We start from the raw sequence: 19,798 nt of genomic DNA on the forward strand, positions 1-19,798 counted from the left end.
AAGAAATAACCAAAAGTATTCAATATAACAATATGTTAAACTTTAACTATTATTTGCATCTTGTTGAATGTAAGTCTTGTCACCTACAAACATTTTTTTTAAATGAATGTCTAAAATGATGATTAGATTAGTATCTATGATTTGTTGTATTTTTTTCACCAAAGTGGTTATAGCAACTCATTTCTAATGGCCACATAAATCATCCATGGCACATACAGCAGCTTTAAGTGCTCTTAGTCTGATTGCATTTATACTACAAAAACCAGATTTTTTTCAATGAAAGGCTAATATTTTTTTTGATAAAAAGTAAATAATACTTGTGTTGAAAAAATGGGTTAGCATAATTATCTGTGTTGGTAAGATAGGTCAAAAATACAAATAGAGTAGCAGCTTCATATTATTTCAAACCTAAGGAGCTGAATTTTATTAAATGAAAAATATTGTCTTGAAAAAAGATTGTCTTGCTTTGGTTATGTCAGCATAAACTTTATTTGATTAAAAATAGACTCACCTATCTTGTGGAAAGATCTGTACATTCTCTGAATGAAAAAATTCCTGAAGCACATTACCAAAAAAGTTTCCCCACCATGGTTGAGTCCCACATACCCTCATCAGCAACACACCAGCACTGATCTGAGTCTTTTTATTTCCATGAACACATAAATGTTTGAACAATATCTGAGCAGTCTGAGGAGACAGAATAGTGTATAGTGACTGAGGAGGTAGAGGGATGCTTGGAGTACAAGTTGTCATGCTCAGCAGTGTGTCAAGCAAACGTTCCTTTAAAAACCGCAATTTGTCAGTACAAGCATGCCTTAATCTAACAGCTAGGCTTGCTCCATAGTCCAGTTTAGGCATTTTCACACCAATAGCAGACTGAAGCCTGTCAATTACCCGCTGAGCCAAGTTTTGTTGTAACTGAAGCTGAAGACAGTCATTGTATGCCTGAAGAATCTTGTTATCTTCATCATTGTTCTTTCTATTCTTCTTCAAGAAATACTGAATATGAGAACTAGCATAATGCTGGCTGTCAACAGATCGTAAGAGATTTTCTAACCGAGTTCTAACCAAACTGTAACGACACTGAATATCCTCTAACAACGATACATAAACATCTAACTGAGCTAACAGTTGACTTTGAGTTGTCAATTCCACCTGACTTGTATTACTGCTACTACAGCTACTACATGTGGATAGACTAGATGACGTCCGTTGTTCCATATAACTGTTCCACTCCCATGGTAAGATGTAACCATGTCCATAGAATGAACCAATAGGAATCTTTGATCTGGCTGAACCACTTCCATACCTTCCAATTGTTGTTATCTAAAAAAAATGTTTTGTAAGAAAATCTTATATCATCTCTAATGAAAGAAGAAAAAATGAACTGGAATTAAAAATTTTAAATGATTTAATCTGCAAAAATTAAAACTGTTCAAACTTCATTACCTTCTAGAATTATATATTATAACTATACAGTGCTTCTAACTTCTAGTTCCTGACCAGCAATTCATAATCAGCTCAAGCAAAACTACAAGAAATATCTAGAAAGTGTGGTCAAAATAATTGAATGTATTGACAAACCTTCAAATATCTGCAGACCAGGGTAGGAGCAATGTCATTCATTATCAGAGACTTTGTTCCAATGTCGGTAGCAACAACAAATCTCTGTCCATCTATCTCTTCTCCCTGAACCCAGACATCTATAGATAGAGAAGCTAAGTCTGTACAGGCTGGTATCACTACATCTGTCAATACTATAGGCTTGCCAAAATCTAGAATCACAAATCTTCTTGCTCCTAAAAATAGCAGAAGATGAGTTCATAACTTAGACATGAGGTCAGAGCAGCTTTTCTCCGAAGTCAATGGCAATAATCAATTCATTTTGGAGTAAATCATACTTGTAAATATATTTTTTTCCACCCAGTAAAACTGCCTAAGGGGTCTAGAGAAAACAATCTTGCCAAAAATGCAGGATATTGTGTGGTATTTTAAGAAATAGGCAATAGAACAGATATATATTCATTCTATTTTATCCTTCAAAAAAAGCTTCTTTCTCAACCCAAGTCTTAAGAGTAAAGTCAATTTTTTTCTTGAAATAATAAACAGAAAATGATAATTAGTATTCATTAAAAAGCTTCACCGTGCCCAGCATGATACGACAGCCGCCAGTTGAACTTATGGGAACTTACAATTCATTACGGACACAACACCCCATGTGGAAACAATCATGACAATATTGCTTAATACTTTGATATTCAATTTAAGTATAAAAGTCTACTTCTTGGTGCATTCATGATTCATTTTGTACCTCATTATCAGTAAATGATTTGATTAATTTGTTAAGCATACTTCTCAAAAGCTCTAGTATTTTGGCTTGGATTTTCATATGGAGTCCAATAAAAAAATTCTAAAAGGACCAAAAAACTCCAAAATCCAAGTCTGACCATTGTGGTATAGAAGATTGTGGTAAAATATCACAGATATTCCTACGCTTTTGTTGCAGTCTTATAATTACATTCAATTAAATGCCTGTATACGGCCTCTTTTTGGCCCCTAATTCGGAAACAGTTGGGGCCATAACCCCCGACAAAAGCCCAATACCAATATATGACCGCAAATTTTTTGATGTTTATAAAAGCTATTTCTTTCACAACATTTCATCACACTAAATGAAGTGAATCAATCATTTCAATCCCAATCATTCTTATACTCTCAAGGATTACTTTTTGTGACCTGTTGGTTGACCATGCTTTGTCAGTGTAAGTCATTGAAGTGTATTAGTTGTGTACGATTAGGAATTAACATGCAAAATAATTGCTGTAATCTAACTCAGGCAGGATTTAAGGAGAAAATGCATTCTCTTGAAACACAGCAATATGCAGATTTGGTTATCTGTCAAGGGATATTTCTATTTTTACCTTTTTTGTAATAATACCTGAATGCATTCGTTCTATGACAAGTGCTTGTAAAGGTGGTTGTTGTAGCAATGTCTGGGCATTCTGCATACCTATGTTGGACTTGGATGGGAAAAGTTTGTCTGTCTTATTCAATGATGACTGGCTCTGTAATCATATTTTACTAACTACTGATTATATGAGGTGAACACTTAAATGACCTGAGGAAAGACATGTTCAATGTGCATATTTATGTATATTTCTTACCAACAAAGAGCAATAACTGAATTCAGTAATTATAATTCAACTAGCATTGAAGGTCTTATGCCTTAAAACTGAATCAGTTGACATCTCAATCAAGTAGAAAATTTAATATTGAAAGTATAGAACAATCAATACATCTAATAACAAGAAAGTTTAGAAATACAATATCTAATGAATGCATACACAATATAATAAATATCTCATACCTGGAAGTATTCATTGGGTGGAGTTAGTGGAGGTGTGATCACTTGTGGGGTAGATTTTGGTGTTGGAGGTAGCAGCTGATCAGAGTTATACTTCTCTCCAGCTGGAAGACTTTTCCCAACCTCAGATAATATCTGTTTAATGTGCATTATCTTATGTTTAAACATTGGATAAGTCTTGTTGCTAAGTTCCTGCAGGTGTTGTTTGGTCACAGCCATTTTTGATGAAAGAGAAGATAAATTTGCTGAGGTCCCAGCAGAAGCAGTTGGTATAGGGTTCCATTCACCAAAGTTAATAGTCCCTCCAAGGCTTGACGTATTGCTAGACATTGAACTATGTCCTTGTTGGTCTAACTTTTCCATCTTGGTGCCATCACTTGTAGCATGACAGGAAAAATGCAATGGCTCTACTTCCAACATTCCAAAAACATTACTCTTAGCATATTCTAACTGAACTTTAGATGACTTGTCAGATGGTGGATTAAACAGATCATAGAAATCTATTTCCTCAATGTAGGTACCTGCAGAGTTGGTGTTGCTATTTGTTATACCACTACTACCCATGTTGTTACTCAAAGCAGAGGCATATGTTGAAGATGGGTTAGACTGCTTCAGTGATACTGGAAGCTCAGAGTCAAATAAGTCATTATCAAATGGTTGACCATACATACCATACCTGTGAAAAGTCAAATGTAAGTTCTTCATGTTGGCATACTTATCTAATTGTTTCTAATATGTTTAATTTATTTTTTACATAATATGGCAAAGCATTACTTGATCAATTATCATGGTCAAGAAGTAAGGTAGCTGTATTACTAATTTTATTAATCAGCTTTAACTTTAAACTATGACAAAAGCAGCTAACCTTGATTTCAGTAAAGAATGAAGAGGTGCAGTTCTTTCATAACAATGTTTGGACATCTGCAACAGGAGATCAGTACAAGACCAAGCCACAGAAACCACATCCATACATTTGACTCTGTTTAGTAGTGTAAAGAACCATCTAATTGCCCCAGAGGACTGGGCACTAGGAATCAACTGTAAGTTCTCCATTAAAGCTTGTAGCAGGTTAAAACTAAAGGCAGGTGCCAGGTCTTGATCTGGTGACAACTTGCAATGTCTGAGGATTGAATATAAAATACAAATTTGACAATACAGAAAACAAAGTAAATAAATTCTCAAATCATAATAATGAATTACATTCATAAATGGAAGGTATTAAAAAATAGTTAATTTAGACATCTTGATAAACAACTATCTTGGTATCAAAATACATGTTGTTGTTTTTGTTAAGAGCAAATTACAATCTTAACATTTTTAAATTGAACTTATTTATTTCAAGAACACTGAACTTACTCCATACAAAAAGCAACCAGTCTTGAACATTTATGGGCTGTTGTCCTGGATCCCTGTATATAGCATGCTTGCACAAGTTCTGGTAATCTTTTTTGTATAGTCAGCGACAATGACTTTCCAATATTGCTGAAAGATGAGCAACATTGTAGATGGGACACTGAACAAAAAAACAAAAAAAAAACATGCTTACATTCCCATAACATTGGACGCTTAGTCCCAAAATTTTGTTTTGACACAAATATTTGTCAATTTTCTTATTAGTGATCATAATTATTTTAGAACTTCCACAATATTCTCCACTTATATCCTTCGTATAGTTTCAGATTTCACAGACAAGATTTAAGGTCAGCAAAAAATTGAAAGTTGGCAAAATTACTACTGTAAAATTCTGCACAATTTACCAGAAAACAGTTATTTGTATTAAGATGTAAACAAAGAGTTAATGTATGAGAGTGGTCAATTTTGATAATAATAAGAGGCAATATTGTGTATTAAAGGAGATTATACAACTTTGATCAAGTGAAACAACTGCAGTCCAGTTTCACTGATTACAGTTTCTATCAATCTGAAATTGTTTTAGAGTTATGTGTCAAGCCTAAAAATTGTCAATTTTGACAATTATAGGATAACAATATTCAAAGGATGAAAGTGACAAAATTGAGTTACACCAGATCTACGGTATCAGAGGTGATTTATGTAAAATGTTCACAGGTAACAAAAGACACTAAGAGATCGCATCAGCTCATCTGGACATATGGTCCAGGTGAGAAAATTAAGCAAAAACGTTAAATTTTACAAATCATTCAAATAACAGACAACGATTGGAGGAAATAAGCTGTTAAACTATATACCATTTCTCAGGATCATTCATCTGAACAGCTGTTATCCACAGGAGGATATCTAATATCATATTCTGCCAATGATCAGCACTGACTCCATTGAACACAAACTTTTCTGTAAAGCTAACACCATCTAATAACTTGTCATGGAACTTCTGGTTGTCAACCATAGATATTCTCTGTGTTCTGAAATTTTCAAAAAAGTTTGTATTTTAAGCGCATGTTTCACTAAAACTATCAAGTTATACCATATTTGCAAACAATTCTATTGTTAACAAATTAAGTGAACTAAATTCTTCCCCATTTTTACTTCACAACTGGCTAAACTACCAATGCTTTACTTAAAAACTGCTTCCTAATTGATTTCAACAAAATTATATACTGCATTCCTATAAAATTTTAACACCAGTTTAATACCCACAATTTACCCACCTTTCCCTACAAAGCTGAGTTTTCTTAGTCTTCCTGATTGTAACAGAGATTTCAGAAATCCAATCACATCCCTTCAAGTTATCAATATACTTCATTCTTGGAACAGAAGAAGGCAGGGAGTCCTTCACAGTTGATGGTGGTATGAACAAATCATTGTCAAATGCTTTCTTTAGTATCTTAATCTTACGAGAAGACACCTGTGAACTGGACTTCTTTTTACTTTCCTGAGAATGAAATTGGATTAAATAAGTAGTATCTAAGGTTTAAAGCACAAAAAAAACTTAACATATAAAATTGTAATATTTGAACTGACCATAATGTTTTTCCTGTGAAAATGTTGTTTGTTAATTGTTAGGCTTGCACTATCATTCAGGAAGTAGTTAATGAACATCACATACTAATATTCACTATAGAATAAGTCTGCAACTTTGGCCACACGTCTGATGCCCCACAGGTAGATTTTGATTTGGACCAGTAATTTTCTTTTGCCATCAGTCCAATTGGACTAGTAGAAAAAAAATTACCCCATCCTTTATTCTAATGATGTATTTCAGCTTTGATGGACTGATAGTAATTAGCAATTCATTCTTGTATACAAATAATGATGAATCATTGAGTTTTCACAAGCATAGTTGGGTAGAATAAATAAAACTATAAACCTCTGGAGTTATATTATAATATATTTTGGACTAGCAAAAAAGTTATCTGACTAATGAAAGATTTAGTATGCTTAACCTTTCGACTAGTTGCTTAAAAAGTTTTTGGTGCAGACAGTAGAGTTACCGCTAAACATATGGCTAAACTTATTAGTAATTTGTGCAAAATTTCCTTGATCTGCAATTGACAATGATGTTAAGGTTAAAACACCATCTGTTGACGCATATAACAATTTTGAATGACCTTATCTAAAAAAAACAATCATCCATTGATAAAAAAAAGTTTGTCTTTATCAATACCTATTCTTTAATGAAAGCAAAAATTTATGATTTCATTTTTATTGGTAAATTATCAGTAGAGATAAAATATTGTTGTTTAAGACTGGATTTCATTAATGAAGAGTAATTAGGCCTTAACTAGTGGGTTCATCTGACATAAACCTTGATAAAGACCCCATCAAAATCAGAATGCTGTATATTCTATATTTATTATTAAGTTTTAATTGTCTACTTGTCTGTGTCTTGTACTTGTACATGTATTATAATTTCACTGTAACTAATTCAACTAAATTAAATGAGCACCATCAATTTACTGTCTGAAGTATCACATACCTTAGATTGTTCAGCTGCATTGGTCTCTTCAGCTTTTGGAAATCCCTTCAGATGTACAAGAAATGCCTTGGGCTTACAACTCATTAACTGAGGGCTTGTTAATGTAATAAGGCCTCCTGTTCCAGATAAATCTAAACAAGAGCTTAAGTTAACTGGACCACACAAAATTTCTGCATTGTGACTTTCTAAAAATTGTGGATCTAAAACACTATTTTCATATTCTTGTCTCTTTTCTACATTCTTCAAATTGGCTGTACTACTGGGGTTGCTTTCAGACTTTAAACCAAAGTCTACTACTTGGTCAACGTCAGTTCCACTAGTAGAGTTAGCCTGACGGCCAATACTAGTAATATTCTGTTTTAGCAATGTTATTTGAATATCTGGACATGTTGTACATAGTGGATTTAGATTGAATTTTACATCAACATGTCCAACACAGCATGGTTTGGTCAGGACTATTTCAAAGATGTGTTCATCCCACGTACCACTAAAACAAAAAAAAGGAAAAAATACGATAAAATTTCAAGATAATCATGGTATGCACTTGAAGAACTAAATTGTAAAGGTTATAATTAAGAACCAGCATAAAATCACATAATTCCAATTTACACTTTGTTTGCAGTCATTTATAAAAGATCTTGACAATGTGTGGAACAGACTTAAGTCCTAAAAGACTGAGAGCAAACAAAAAGTCACCTTTGGCAAATTAAGTGGGCTACTCTAAATTCCTACAACTGTTAATTTGTAGAATCTAAAGGACTAGGAATAAAGACCCTCCTATACTACATGTACAAATCAAGCCAAGTATTCCATGTATTTAAATACCTATCAGGTTGTAGCTTCCAGGTCCTGGTGTGTTGAGTTGCCTCTCCTTGGTGTTGTAAATGTTGTGGATGTCGCCTCTGTTGTTGTTCCTGCTGTATCTCAGCCCAACATGAAGGAACAGTGGCTGTAAATCTTGGCATTAAATTCTCAAACTGTATTAGGTTATGTAATACCACTAAATTTTCTACACTTAATGGCTGTTTAGCTAAAATATCGGATGCTGAAATAGATGTACATGACATTGAGTAGGGGTGTGATATACTTTTCTATTAGACTTATTAACATAATCTCTAAGTCTCAAAAATGTTTCTGCTTTCTCTCAATTTTACCCAACAACCTTTCCATTTTAAAATACTGACTGAAAAATTCAACATAAATCTAACAACATACCTATATGTTTTTTTGTCTTCTTCTCCTTGACATAAGCTTCTGATTTGACCTCATTAACTTCTGGGTCATGGCAGAGATCACCATTACACATACCATCAGGTGATTCAGCTGTAAGTTCTATTTGAACTGGGCTTTGTTCAGACAGTTGGTAAAAATGGAGCTTACCATTCTCAGTACATAGACACAACCGTTCAATCCCTGAAAAGGTAAAATCAAAAGTTTACTCTAATCTACATATCTACCTTTTTTTAAAATATCTAATATCTTTAATCTATGTTCATATACCAGAAAAAGTGGGACTGACAAATGTAGATAACAGGTTATCAAACTATGTGTTAAATATGTCTTTTCCTAAAATGCTCAAAGCTTCAACTGTGAATACATTTCCATTTTTTGAATGAGTAATATGGTTTAAGGAAACATTTTACCTCAATATATACTTACAAAATGGTCAAATCAATAAGCTGTATTACCTGAACAATAAGTAGTTGAAACAAATCTATCATTTTCAGGTGGACATACTTCTGCCAAAACAACTAAATCTGACACATTCATCAACCAGAACTTGCCACAAGCCAAAGTTACAACTATTAATCCTTGAACATCACATGACTTAGAGTACAAAGAATTTGGCACTTGTAAATGCCCATCATCTTCTTCTTCCTGTGGGTCACAAACATCAGATGGCAAAGCAACAACACTTGTCAATGCATCATCCACTCTGTCTATAGACTTAAATAAAACAGGCTTTTCCTCTAACACAGCATACTCCTCAATAAACTTATAACGATAGAGCAGAATGGCTCCACCTATTGGTGGTAGGTCTGTTACACCATCACATGGCACACAGTTCGATATCACAGATTTAAATTGCTTTTTAGGAATGACAATTACTATCACATGCTGTTTATCTAGAGTAGGAACTATAAAACCAACTTCTAAATCACCCCTCTGTAAATCTTTTGGAAGTTCTATATATTGCAGGATGGTTCCTGCTTTCACTTTAGTAGATGGTTTACTTGAAGAACTGTTACTGATTGCACTCTCACTAAGACTTGTTGTAAGCTTTGTTTCACTTTTTGACAATTCTGCATCAGAAACCGATTTAGAAATAGTGTGTTCCTCACCAGGAGTACTAACTGAGGGACCAGGTGTCACACCTACAATCTGAACATCAGGATCTTCAAACATGGGATCTAATAATCCAAAGTCATGATTCATTGTAAGAGAACCTAAACTTGGAACATTATTGTTTGATAACGTACTGACTCGGTGAACAATTCGTTTCTCTTTCGATTTTACTGATCTCCGTTTTGTGTCCTTCACAGCTAAAACTAGTAAGTGTGGTATGAATGAAGACGTGTTCACAAGGTGCTCTTCCAATCCTTCTATACCATTTTCGTTCTCAATTATCCTAGGACTTGAATCACAACTAACAACCTCATTAACCTGGTTCATTATTTGAACCTCTTCAGTTTTATTGTCTGTTGGTTCAAGTGATCCATTACCTTCTTGCAAGGGAGACAACTTTTGGCACCTTAATGATGCACCACATATTAATGTAGGCTGTGGACTTCGAATTCTTTTGCTGGATTTTGAAGAGCTACATTTCTCTGCTGCTGCTTTTTCATCAAATGGTTTCCTAACAACACACAATGATTTAACCCTAACATCTTCACATGGTCTTGACTGGGTCTTCGTGGGTTCAACTGAAATAAATTTCAATCAATGCAATGGTAACTTGTCTAAAACCTGAATGATGTTGAAAGAAAATCATGCTGTATATAAAAGCATACAATGTAAAATACAGTGAAATTCTCCTAATTGTACACCACTGGGACAAGAGGAAATGTAAAATATACTGATTAACTGCTCCATGAATGGAATTTGCGCAACTATATCTTAAATGACCTCTTTATTGTTTCATGAAAAATATCAAACACTGTCAGATTATTCAAGATTTTGTCTTTGACAGAAAAGCTTATCAATCATTTCAAAAATTTACATACGGCCTCTCAGATTAATATAAAAAATTAATCTTAAAATATAAAACAAGCCTTCTACTATAAATACCTGCTTTTTCACCACTGTGTATTGGTATTTCATACATTTCTGTCGCATCACTTTCACTTGGTATTTCACAAGGCATGGCATCTGTCTCATCCTCAGCTAACCTACAATACATGCTAAGTTTGTGAATCTGTCAATACCCCCACCCAAAAAAGAAAACAAAAATAAAAAAAAAACAAACAAACAAACACAAAACAAAAAACACATAAAAGAACATTTTTCCAATACCCCTGTGGTGTTCTATTAAAATGACTGGACATAAAGGCATGAGAGAGCTTAAAATGTCTTACTGACAAAAATAATTTAGCAACATTTTCTAAGTTGAAAGAGCAATAACTCTCATAAAAATTATTAGTCAGCTCCTTCCATCAAGTTGCCAAGCTGGTGGTGGGAACAACCATCAATATCATCTTATGAAAATTTAAGAAGAATTGTAAGCATCAGCAATCAACTCTTCCTTATTAATTCTAGGAAAAAAAGCTCTGAAGATGTTCTTCATATATATGGGTATGAAACATAAAGGCTCAAAATCATTCTAATGTGAAGGACATAATTTAGAAACAATTATTTTTTTTTCTTTTTACACTGGGGCAGAACAGGTGTTTCTGTTTTTTTATCTATTAATTTTTAAGATAAACATACATGAAAACAGGGCTATGAAATTAGACACTTATTTTTAAATAATAAAAAAGTTCAAGGCTGTGTTCAAAATGTAGTAAGCCTTTTCAGTTTTTCAGGAGGAGTCCTTGGACATCCTCACTGGTTAAGATAACATCCATATCTTGTGGTATGCATCATCAATGAAGTTGTTATTGAGTGTTATAACTGGTAAATGAAATGTGCTTCGACAAAGTAAATCATGTGAGTCACTTTTATTTTTCATGAGCATTTAAACCCTTCCAATCAAAGTATTTAAAAATCTCAATACATGAATTTCAACTGAGGCTGGCCAGTTTTAAATGTGTGACTTTTACAACAGGTTCAATACAAATAGCTCCATCTAAAGCCTAAATTAATACTCTAGTAATATTGGCACATACCCTTCAGCTCCTTCAGGGGATATCACTCCAGTGTCAATCTGTACACCTGTTTTCATTGAGATAGCACTGTAAATATCTGTTGGATCAATATTAAACTGGCAGTATCTCTACAAAACAAATTTCAATACAATTTTATGATTATCAACCAATACTCAAATTATAGCATGAAAACCAAGTGTCTACAGATAACGAAGACAACAGTACCATACCAAAATTTGACGCAATTTTTTTGCATTCATGTAAAAATTAATCTAGCAAAGTCGGCTTTTTACTTCATAGAAAAATGCATGCTACATATTGCCAAGTGTATAAGTGATTGCTCAGCTCTCTGAGACTTGTCTGTTGTCTCTTCGGTGTTCCCACCTTTATTTTTTCTGAAGGGTATTATTAAAAATGTTTTCCCCACCCGCCCGACATTAACCATTCTTTAAGCTGTTTTGCAAAAGTGCAACCTGGGCAAAAATATCAAAAGCCTAAATTATAGGAAATAACAAATTCACAAAGACATGGCAAACTTTTCAAAGCTTCATGAACTATTTTTATTAAGTGAATAAAACCATTAAACTCCTGTTTTTTATGAATAAAGTCCCCTAACTCTAAATTGTAAAATAAGAAATTTATAAACAAGTCCTTATCGAAGCTTACATTGATATAAATAACCAATTCACCTAAGTTTCATTGACACTGAAGTCCAAAAACAGAAAATCATTCCAAGTCCCATAATTCAAAAACTATACATAAATTCATAAATGTTAAAGGGAGAGAAACAAATAACCTAATTTGCATAGCATTTTTGATTACTGTGCAAAGTGTGAATGTCAGTAAGACTGACACTAGTATACTGTTATACATCTTATCCAGAAAAATATATATTTATATAACAATATGTTTAAAGTAGTTTGATAATAACCTTCATTATATGGCGTGCATTCCAAACAATAATGTTACCATGTAAGGTTGATGTAGCAACATAATCATCAGATGTTGTACTGCTTACACACTCAATCTTAAAACAAGTCAAAATAGTAAATTAAATTATGATAACAGAAAAGTCAGGGATTAAAATTGTTTTACATAATTAAATAATTGGTTTTTATGTCACTTCCCGAAGTTTTCTTCTCCCCCCTCACCCCAAATTTAGCCATACATTCAAATGAAGATAAGGTCATTATTTTCACCAGTAAATTATCAATGATATAATTTAAAAAAAAAAAAAACAGAATTCATTCTTATTACATGCAGTGACATCAGAATTTAAAGGTTGTGACATAACAAATATAACAAATTTACTATTTTCTACAGTAAAATACTCCGCTATAGAAAACATTCTCACCAAGAAGTCATGATATTCTCCATATACTAACATTAAATAGTACTCAGAAACATGTTTTGGTCAAATTAAATAACCTTGATATTAATGGCAAACACGCCCTTTATCTTACATACCCTTTCAACAAAAAAGACTAGAAGCTTTAGAGAGCCTGAATTGCTCACCTGGTCAAAAATAGTCTTTTTTAGCTTTCTAAAGCTGAACTCTTGACCTTGCCATACTGTTATCACAACAAGTATTTAATCAAGAGAAAGTATCTTAGTTATCCAATCTCTCCGTCATTTTAAGTTTCTTCAATGGCAATAACTCCCACAATGATGAACAGATCTTAATGAAAATTTGGAAATAGGTCTATCTCACCATGTTATCAATTTTTCCCCTGTGAAAATTTGGCTAAACCTATTGGTTTACTATTCATTTCAACAAATATTCAATTATTAATAGTGATGGTCATGTTTTTGAAAAATAAAAAATTGTTAAGGATATCCTAACAAACATTAATGCCATGTTTACAATCCATCACAATAGTAGTCATGGGAGATTTTCAAAGACAAAAATGTATTTTTTGGTCTTTAAGTAAATGTGGCTATGTCTTTAGCAAGATCAAAAATTCTCACTAACAGATTATTTAGGACCTTCTACATAAAATGCATGCTAATTTTTGTTTTACTCCATCCAGTAGTTTTAGAGAAGATTTTTCGAAGTCGGAAATATCAAATTCAGGAAAAAAAGCCATTTCAGGACCCATAACTCATCCATTTGTCAACAGATCTTTCTGAAAATTCTGGCATAGGTACATCCCATCATGCTGAACAATTTTACCCAGCCAGTTTTAGAGTTATTTGTAAAATTCTGCAGCTTGACCACTACAGACTAATTTTAGAAACAGCAGTCATGTTTTTCTTAAGATAAAAATCCCTACACATAGAATGTTAAAGGTGTTCTACATAACATTCATCCTAAGTTTTGTTTCAATCCATCCCATAAATTCAGAGGAAATGATTTTCAAAGTTAATAATGTAAAATTCGGGGAAAAAAATCAATTTCAGTACCCACAACTCATTCATTTGTCACTTTCTACAATATTGGGATAGGTCAATCCCATTATACTGAACAATTTTGATCCCTAAGGTCTATATTTATTACTAGTAGCCATATTTTTTGCCAGATCAAAAAACCCATACACAGATTATTAAAAATACCCTAAGGAACATTCATGCAAAGATTGGTTATAATCTGTTGAGTAGTTTCAGAGGAGAATATGTTTGAAAAAGTTTTAAAAACTAAAGGACAACAGACGCATAGTGATGGCAATAGTTCAAATGGCCTTTCAGTCAGGTGAACTAAAAAACACAAAGGGAAAAATTTTGAAAATTTTAAAATGTACAGTATATGTGTATGCCATTGTTGTCTTATACACATACCATATCCATTCGTGTTAAATTTTCAAATCTTGCAGATGTTGAACCCTGAACAGTTTAGACGAGCACAGACAAAATATTCTAATTTTGTACAGTTCTAAATTTTGATTAAGATTTTTTAATGTTTAACACAGCATGTGATTTGACAAGACATGGGGTAATTGAAATCAATTGCAAGTAATTGAATTTTTTTCAGTAATCGACAGTAATCGATTATCAATATAAATTTCATCACACCAACATTTCTTTTGGGGGAAGTATTAATTTCCGTTATAAAATTTCATCAAGTTCTGCCAACCACTATTCAAGTTATAGCACTAGAAACTGAATGTCAATGGACCACAACACAAACACAGACAACAGTGCAATATCATTAAACAATATCAATTATTCCAAACTGTTCACCATAGTTTCAAGGAGTATAAAAATACTATAAATAGCTTTTACCTTATCTTTCTTGTCACCATGCCTCTTTGCAGGTTGTGATGCATAGGTGACTGAAATACAGTGAAATTAACCTCAAGCCAAGGTAGAAATAAAAATATATGTTTATGTCCTAAATATTTGTATCAATACTTTGATGTGGTATGCTGATCATAAATATCAGGGTTTGAAATTGGCAGGGACCCACTCGTTAATGGCCCCTAAAATTTCTACAGTGATTCTAAGGAAATATACATATTGGCTACCAAAATTTACGCAGTAGGCTACAAAGTCAAAATTTGAGGTTAAAACCCTGGATATGGTTTTTAACTTTCACAACACATTTTAACATATTGTATTCTCTAATTGTGGCATACAGAAAGTAGCCTTAATTCACCTTTTAAGCAGAGTTGTCTATCTTTCCAGCAAGTGTTATTTTGACTACAATTGGGATTTTCTATACAAATGTATGAAAACAATTTTAAAATTCATCTGTATAATGGAATAATTTTCTACTATGAAAAGCGGATCATCTGATAACCTAGATATGATTCATTTTTATCGCCGTAACTGTTCTTTCTTTCTTTGAGACTGAAAATGAAAAATTGCAAGTCTTATACTTATATATTCCTACACAGCTGTGCCACTGTTACTTACCACATAAAGGGACATTATGTGTATACTCTCCCTTTACAAAAGGACATGCTGGAGAATGCCTCTCATGCTCAGACCTGTAAAAGTAAAAATGCAAGGTAACAAACAATGTCGTAACAAATTTTGATTTTAAAACATTATATGCTGATCTACTGGTTTTATTTTCATTTGTTTCACAGGCATTTTCTCCGCCTTTGGTATTATAGACTTGCTACATGTCTCTCCTTTCAAACTTTAACAAAATGCTTTGCAGTGTGCAGTTAGATGCCAAAATGAGGTCAAACCATGATCAGTCAATGGGCAAGCATAATCAACTATTCAAGCATGAAAAGCTTGAATTTGGATTGTGAATAAATGTTTGACACAAGTTATGATTTCAACCAAAATTGACGCTTCTGCTTTTTTTATCCCTTTTTTCTAAATATTAAAATCACTACCCCCAAAATCAATTCAAGCCTCCCCCTTCATGGTATAATTTTTAAGATCCATACACTTACACTCAACTTATTGCCTTAAAACCAAATTTTCTACTGACCCCAATGACAACACTTCCAACGCCTACATCATTATTCCATTATCCAACAATAAATTTTTTTCACACAAGTTGACATCAAGATTTATCAGTAACCTGTAATTTTTACATTTGATCTTGTTGAGATATTTCTCTATCTTTCTTACAGGACAAGATATTCAGAAATATCACTCAAAACATTGGGAGTGACAGTGATGACATTAGATCTTTTTTTGAGTTTTAAATGAAAGTGATGTCAGGAATTAGCAAACAGTCTCACCACTATTTTTTTGGGTGTGAAAAAAGTAATCCAAAGAACAGTGCTACTGGTCTAGGTCTCGCAACAAAAATATATATGAAGAGAAAAGTTTATTACCACAAGATATGCCCCAGAAAGCAATTTGGGACAGTGATGGAAAGCCAAAATTTTGTACTATCCCGTTTACTGCATAACTTTCAACTGTGTATTAAAGTTTGGATGAAAGTCTATGAAGGCATTCAAAAGTTTTGCAAAAAAAATGCAAAAAATGTATTATTGATAATCAGAATAGTAGCTACTTCCAATTTTGATACTAACAATATCATATAAAACATCTACTCACGCAGATGTGCTTGGTGCGATATTACACATGATATTGTCAGTATCAAAATTGAAAGTAACTATTATTATATATTACACAAAAACATAAGACTGTAACAATCTTTTCAGATTTGTACTGTCAAGACTCTTCACGTAATATTTTATATGTTTTCATTTCATGGGGCAAATTTCATCTAAAAGTTTTTTCAATGAAACTTTACCAAGGTTCATCTGTTGGTTCCCAGCACACCAGACACACATTACAGGTAAAACACATTGCTCTGTCATCTCCAACTGAGTTTGGCTGATGATAAAACCCAGCCTGTGACATTGGATCTGGAAGGGCCCACCTGTAAATAAAAATAAACAGTAGTTTTAAGAAATATTTTTTTATAATTTTGTTACAATTTTGGTGTACAATTTCACTGGGTGCTTCTGATTGTTCCACTATGCACTCACAAAAAAAAAACTTCTTGTTACTCAGATTCAGTCAAAAATTCATAAAAAAGAGAGTAAAAACTTGATGGCACATTTGAAAAATTTATGCATTACATCAATTTCATACATTAGTATAGTATCAATAATTAACATGGGTTATTGTTTTTTTTTAATGTACAAAAGAACTAATGCAATCATCAATATCAATGATTATGATTATATTATTCCACAGTAAATGATTCCTACTTGTAATTCATGTGAGGCCACTTCCTAAATGTTTCTCTTCTGGCTGCTTCACTGTACATCATTTGTCTTTCTACAGTGGTATTACTAGATTCTGATATTGGATTTTGAATAAGGTATGACAATCTATCATTAACTGCTGATGCCGCTGACAGACCGGGATTGTACAGACTTAGCTTCTTCATCTCTGTCACAAGGTCGGAACAAACATCTTTCAATATGCCATGCTGAATTTCTATACAGACAGTGGCCCACTGAATAAAAAATAATAAATTATTTGGTCATACAAAATATAAGCTTGGCTAATTTTGTGTCTTCTTAAAACAAAAGGCTCCCAAGAGAATGAATTGCTCACCTGGTTAATTTTTGCCTTACCAGGAAAATAAATTTAACAAGGAGCCGTCCAAATTTTGACTCAAGAAGACTTTGGTAGGACTTGTCATAAGGATCATTTAAGCAATTGGAAGTTTCTTTCTTTCTATCATAGTTTTCAAGATATTGGCTGAAAACTGTAGAAAAAAAAAAGGAGAATGAAAACATTGATCCCACAGACTTAATAATGGTCATTTAAGCAGTCAAAAGAATTTGGCTAAACATAACGGTTTTGGAGATACAATGTATATGGAAAAACTACTGTCTGACCTCTGTTCTATTTTTAGTAACGCTAGCCATGTTTTTCGATGAATCAAAAATCCCCACATCAATTCTATGCAGGATACCCAAAGGAATATACACACTAAGTTTATTTCAAATTGGTCATGTAATGTCAGAGGAGAAAATTTTTGAAAGAAATAACATTAAAAAGAGTTGAAAAAGGGCAATAACTCCAACAGGGCTTAACAGATTAACAGATAGATCGCACCATGCTGAAAACTTTAACCCATGTTAATATTTGGCTAAACCTAACAGTTTGTGAGATATATGGAAAAACTACTGTCTGAACTCTATGTTCTATTTTTAGTAATGCTGGCCATGTTTTTCAAGGAATCAAAAATCCCCACATCAATGGTTTTGGATTGATTGATTGTTGATTGATTGTTCGGGTTTAACGCCCGAGCAGCAATATTTCAGCTATATTCAGGCGATGAACATGAAAAGGGGTGATAAAATGAACACGAAATCAATGGTTTTGGAGATATATGCAAAAAAACTTTTGTCTGACCCCTATATTCTATTTCTAGTAACTGCGGCCATATCTTTTGACAGATCAAAAATCCCAACGAGAGTTCTATGCAGGATATCTAAAGAAACATTCGCATCAATTTTGGTTTCAATGGGTAAAGTAGTGTCAGAGGAGATTCTTGAAAAATTGTTCATGATGATAGATGCCAAATGCCTTAGACCAGGTCAGCTAAAAAAGTAACTGACAAGCTGACAGATAAGTGCAAACCCATCTCCCCTTCATGATAGCTCAGTGCACTTTTATTAAATTAATATTTGATATAACCTGACCTACCTTGGAAACCTTAAGACTACCTTTTGTAGCCTCTTGAGACACCTCTATGCCTTTTTCTAACTCTTTAACTACCTCATCTACATGGTCAACACCTGGTAGCTCAGCACAAGTCAAGGACTTCAGCAAATGTGATGCCTGTAAAATAGATTAATTTAAAGAAAAAAGAGGGTTGTTAATCATATGCTACCATGTTATAAAATAAAATAAAAAGCATCGCCGAGCACAGTATGATACAACAACAGCCAGCTCAACTTTGTTCACTTGAGACAGTAAACATAGGACTTATGAACTCAACAACTCTTTTGGACACAATATTGCATAATATTTTGAAATTCAATTTTTAAGTATAAAGGCATTCATGGATCACTTTGTACCTCTGATTTACTGATTTTGAGTTTGGTTAAACCTAATGGGTTTGGAGATATATGCAAAAAACTACTGTCTGACCCCTATGTTCTATTTATAGTAACAGTGGCCATATCTTTCGACGGATCAAAAATCCCCAAAACAGTTCTATGCAGGATATCCAAAGAAACATTCATATCAAGTTTGGTTTCAATGGCTGGCAGGGATTTTCATGAGGAATATAATAACAAAATTTTAAAAATCAGACCAGAAATAAACATGCTACCCTTTAAAAATCTGAAAAAAAAATTTGCTTCTGACCCCTTGTGCTTATTCTTACTTGGCTCAAGTCACAACACCAAAAAATAAATCCCAGTCTTCCTTTTGTGGTCAGGCACCTTGTAAAACAATTTCGAAAAGGATTAATTTACTAAGAGTCAAATCATTGTCTAGACATCAGGAAAATGAATGTTTCAGGGCCTTTTTGGACCTAATTTCTGAAAAGTTAGTCTTAAACCCAAAAATCAATCCAAGTGTGATCATTTTGGTATAAAATATTGTGCAACAATTCCATAGAAATTGATATTCTTTTGAGTTATATTATTAGATTATTTAATATTTTTTCAACAAGAGGGAGTTTCTCATGCTGACGAGCATGAGAAACTCCCGCGAGTTGAAAAAAAAATTTAATAATCTGTTTATCGCTGTTTTGCTAAATTGTAAGGTATTAATTTTCTTTTTTTTCAGTTTTCCTGACCTAAATATGTAAGTTTTACAAGCGCTGCAAAATTTCCTTTCAGGACTATTTTTTGG

The 19,798-nt window shown here is 33.0% G+C and overlaps 1 protein-coding gene across 1 annotated transcript in view; it reads right to left on the reverse strand.

The window, feature by feature from the left end:
* Positions 1-19,798, reverse strand: part of LOC148624091 (dual E2 ubiquitin-conjugating enzyme/E3 ubiquitin-protein ligase BIRC6-like) — a 64,781-nt gene that overhangs the window by 42,647 nt on the left and 2,336 nt on the right. The window contains exons 3-22 of the mRNA XM_088566586.1: positions 18,641-18,775; positions 17,188-17,438; positions 16,725-16,853; positions 15,416-15,489; positions 14,783-14,832; positions 12,495-12,590; positions 11,585-11,691; positions 10,548-10,648; positions 8,948-10,183; positions 8,475-8,672; positions 8,085-8,304; positions 7,260-7,746; positions 5,992-6,215; positions 5,572-5,745; positions 4,721-4,846; positions 4,230-4,484; positions 3,368-4,040; positions 2,939-3,065; positions 1,585-1,799; positions 512-1,326 (exon numbers count right to left, since the gene is read on the reverse strand). Coding sequence (XP_088422712.1) covers positions 512-1,326; positions 1,585-1,799; positions 2,939-3,065; positions 3,368-4,040; positions 4,230-4,484; positions 4,721-4,846; positions 5,572-5,745; positions 5,992-6,215; positions 7,260-7,746; positions 8,085-8,304; positions 8,475-8,672; positions 8,948-10,183; positions 10,548-10,648; positions 11,585-11,691; positions 12,495-12,590; positions 14,783-14,832; positions 15,416-15,489; positions 16,725-16,853; positions 17,188-17,438; positions 18,641-18,775 — 5,693 coding nt within the window. The remainder of the gene's footprint in view (positions 1-511; positions 1,327-1,584; positions 1,800-2,938; positions 3,066-3,367; positions 4,041-4,229; positions 4,485-4,720; positions 4,847-5,571; positions 5,746-5,991; positions 6,216-7,259; positions 7,747-8,084; positions 8,305-8,474; positions 8,673-8,947; positions 10,184-10,547; positions 10,649-11,584; positions 11,692-12,494; positions 12,591-14,782; positions 14,833-15,415; positions 15,490-16,724; positions 16,854-17,187; positions 17,439-18,640; positions 18,776-19,798) is intronic.

This window comes from Perna viridis, chromosome 2 (assembly GCF_037379345.1).
Source record: "Perna viridis isolate PV_CMFRI_1.1 ecotype Kerala chromosome 2, ASM3737934v1, whole genome shotgun sequence".
Classification (NCBI taxonomy): domain Eukaryota; kingdom Metazoa; phylum Mollusca; class Bivalvia; order Mytilida; family Mytilidae; genus Perna; species Perna viridis.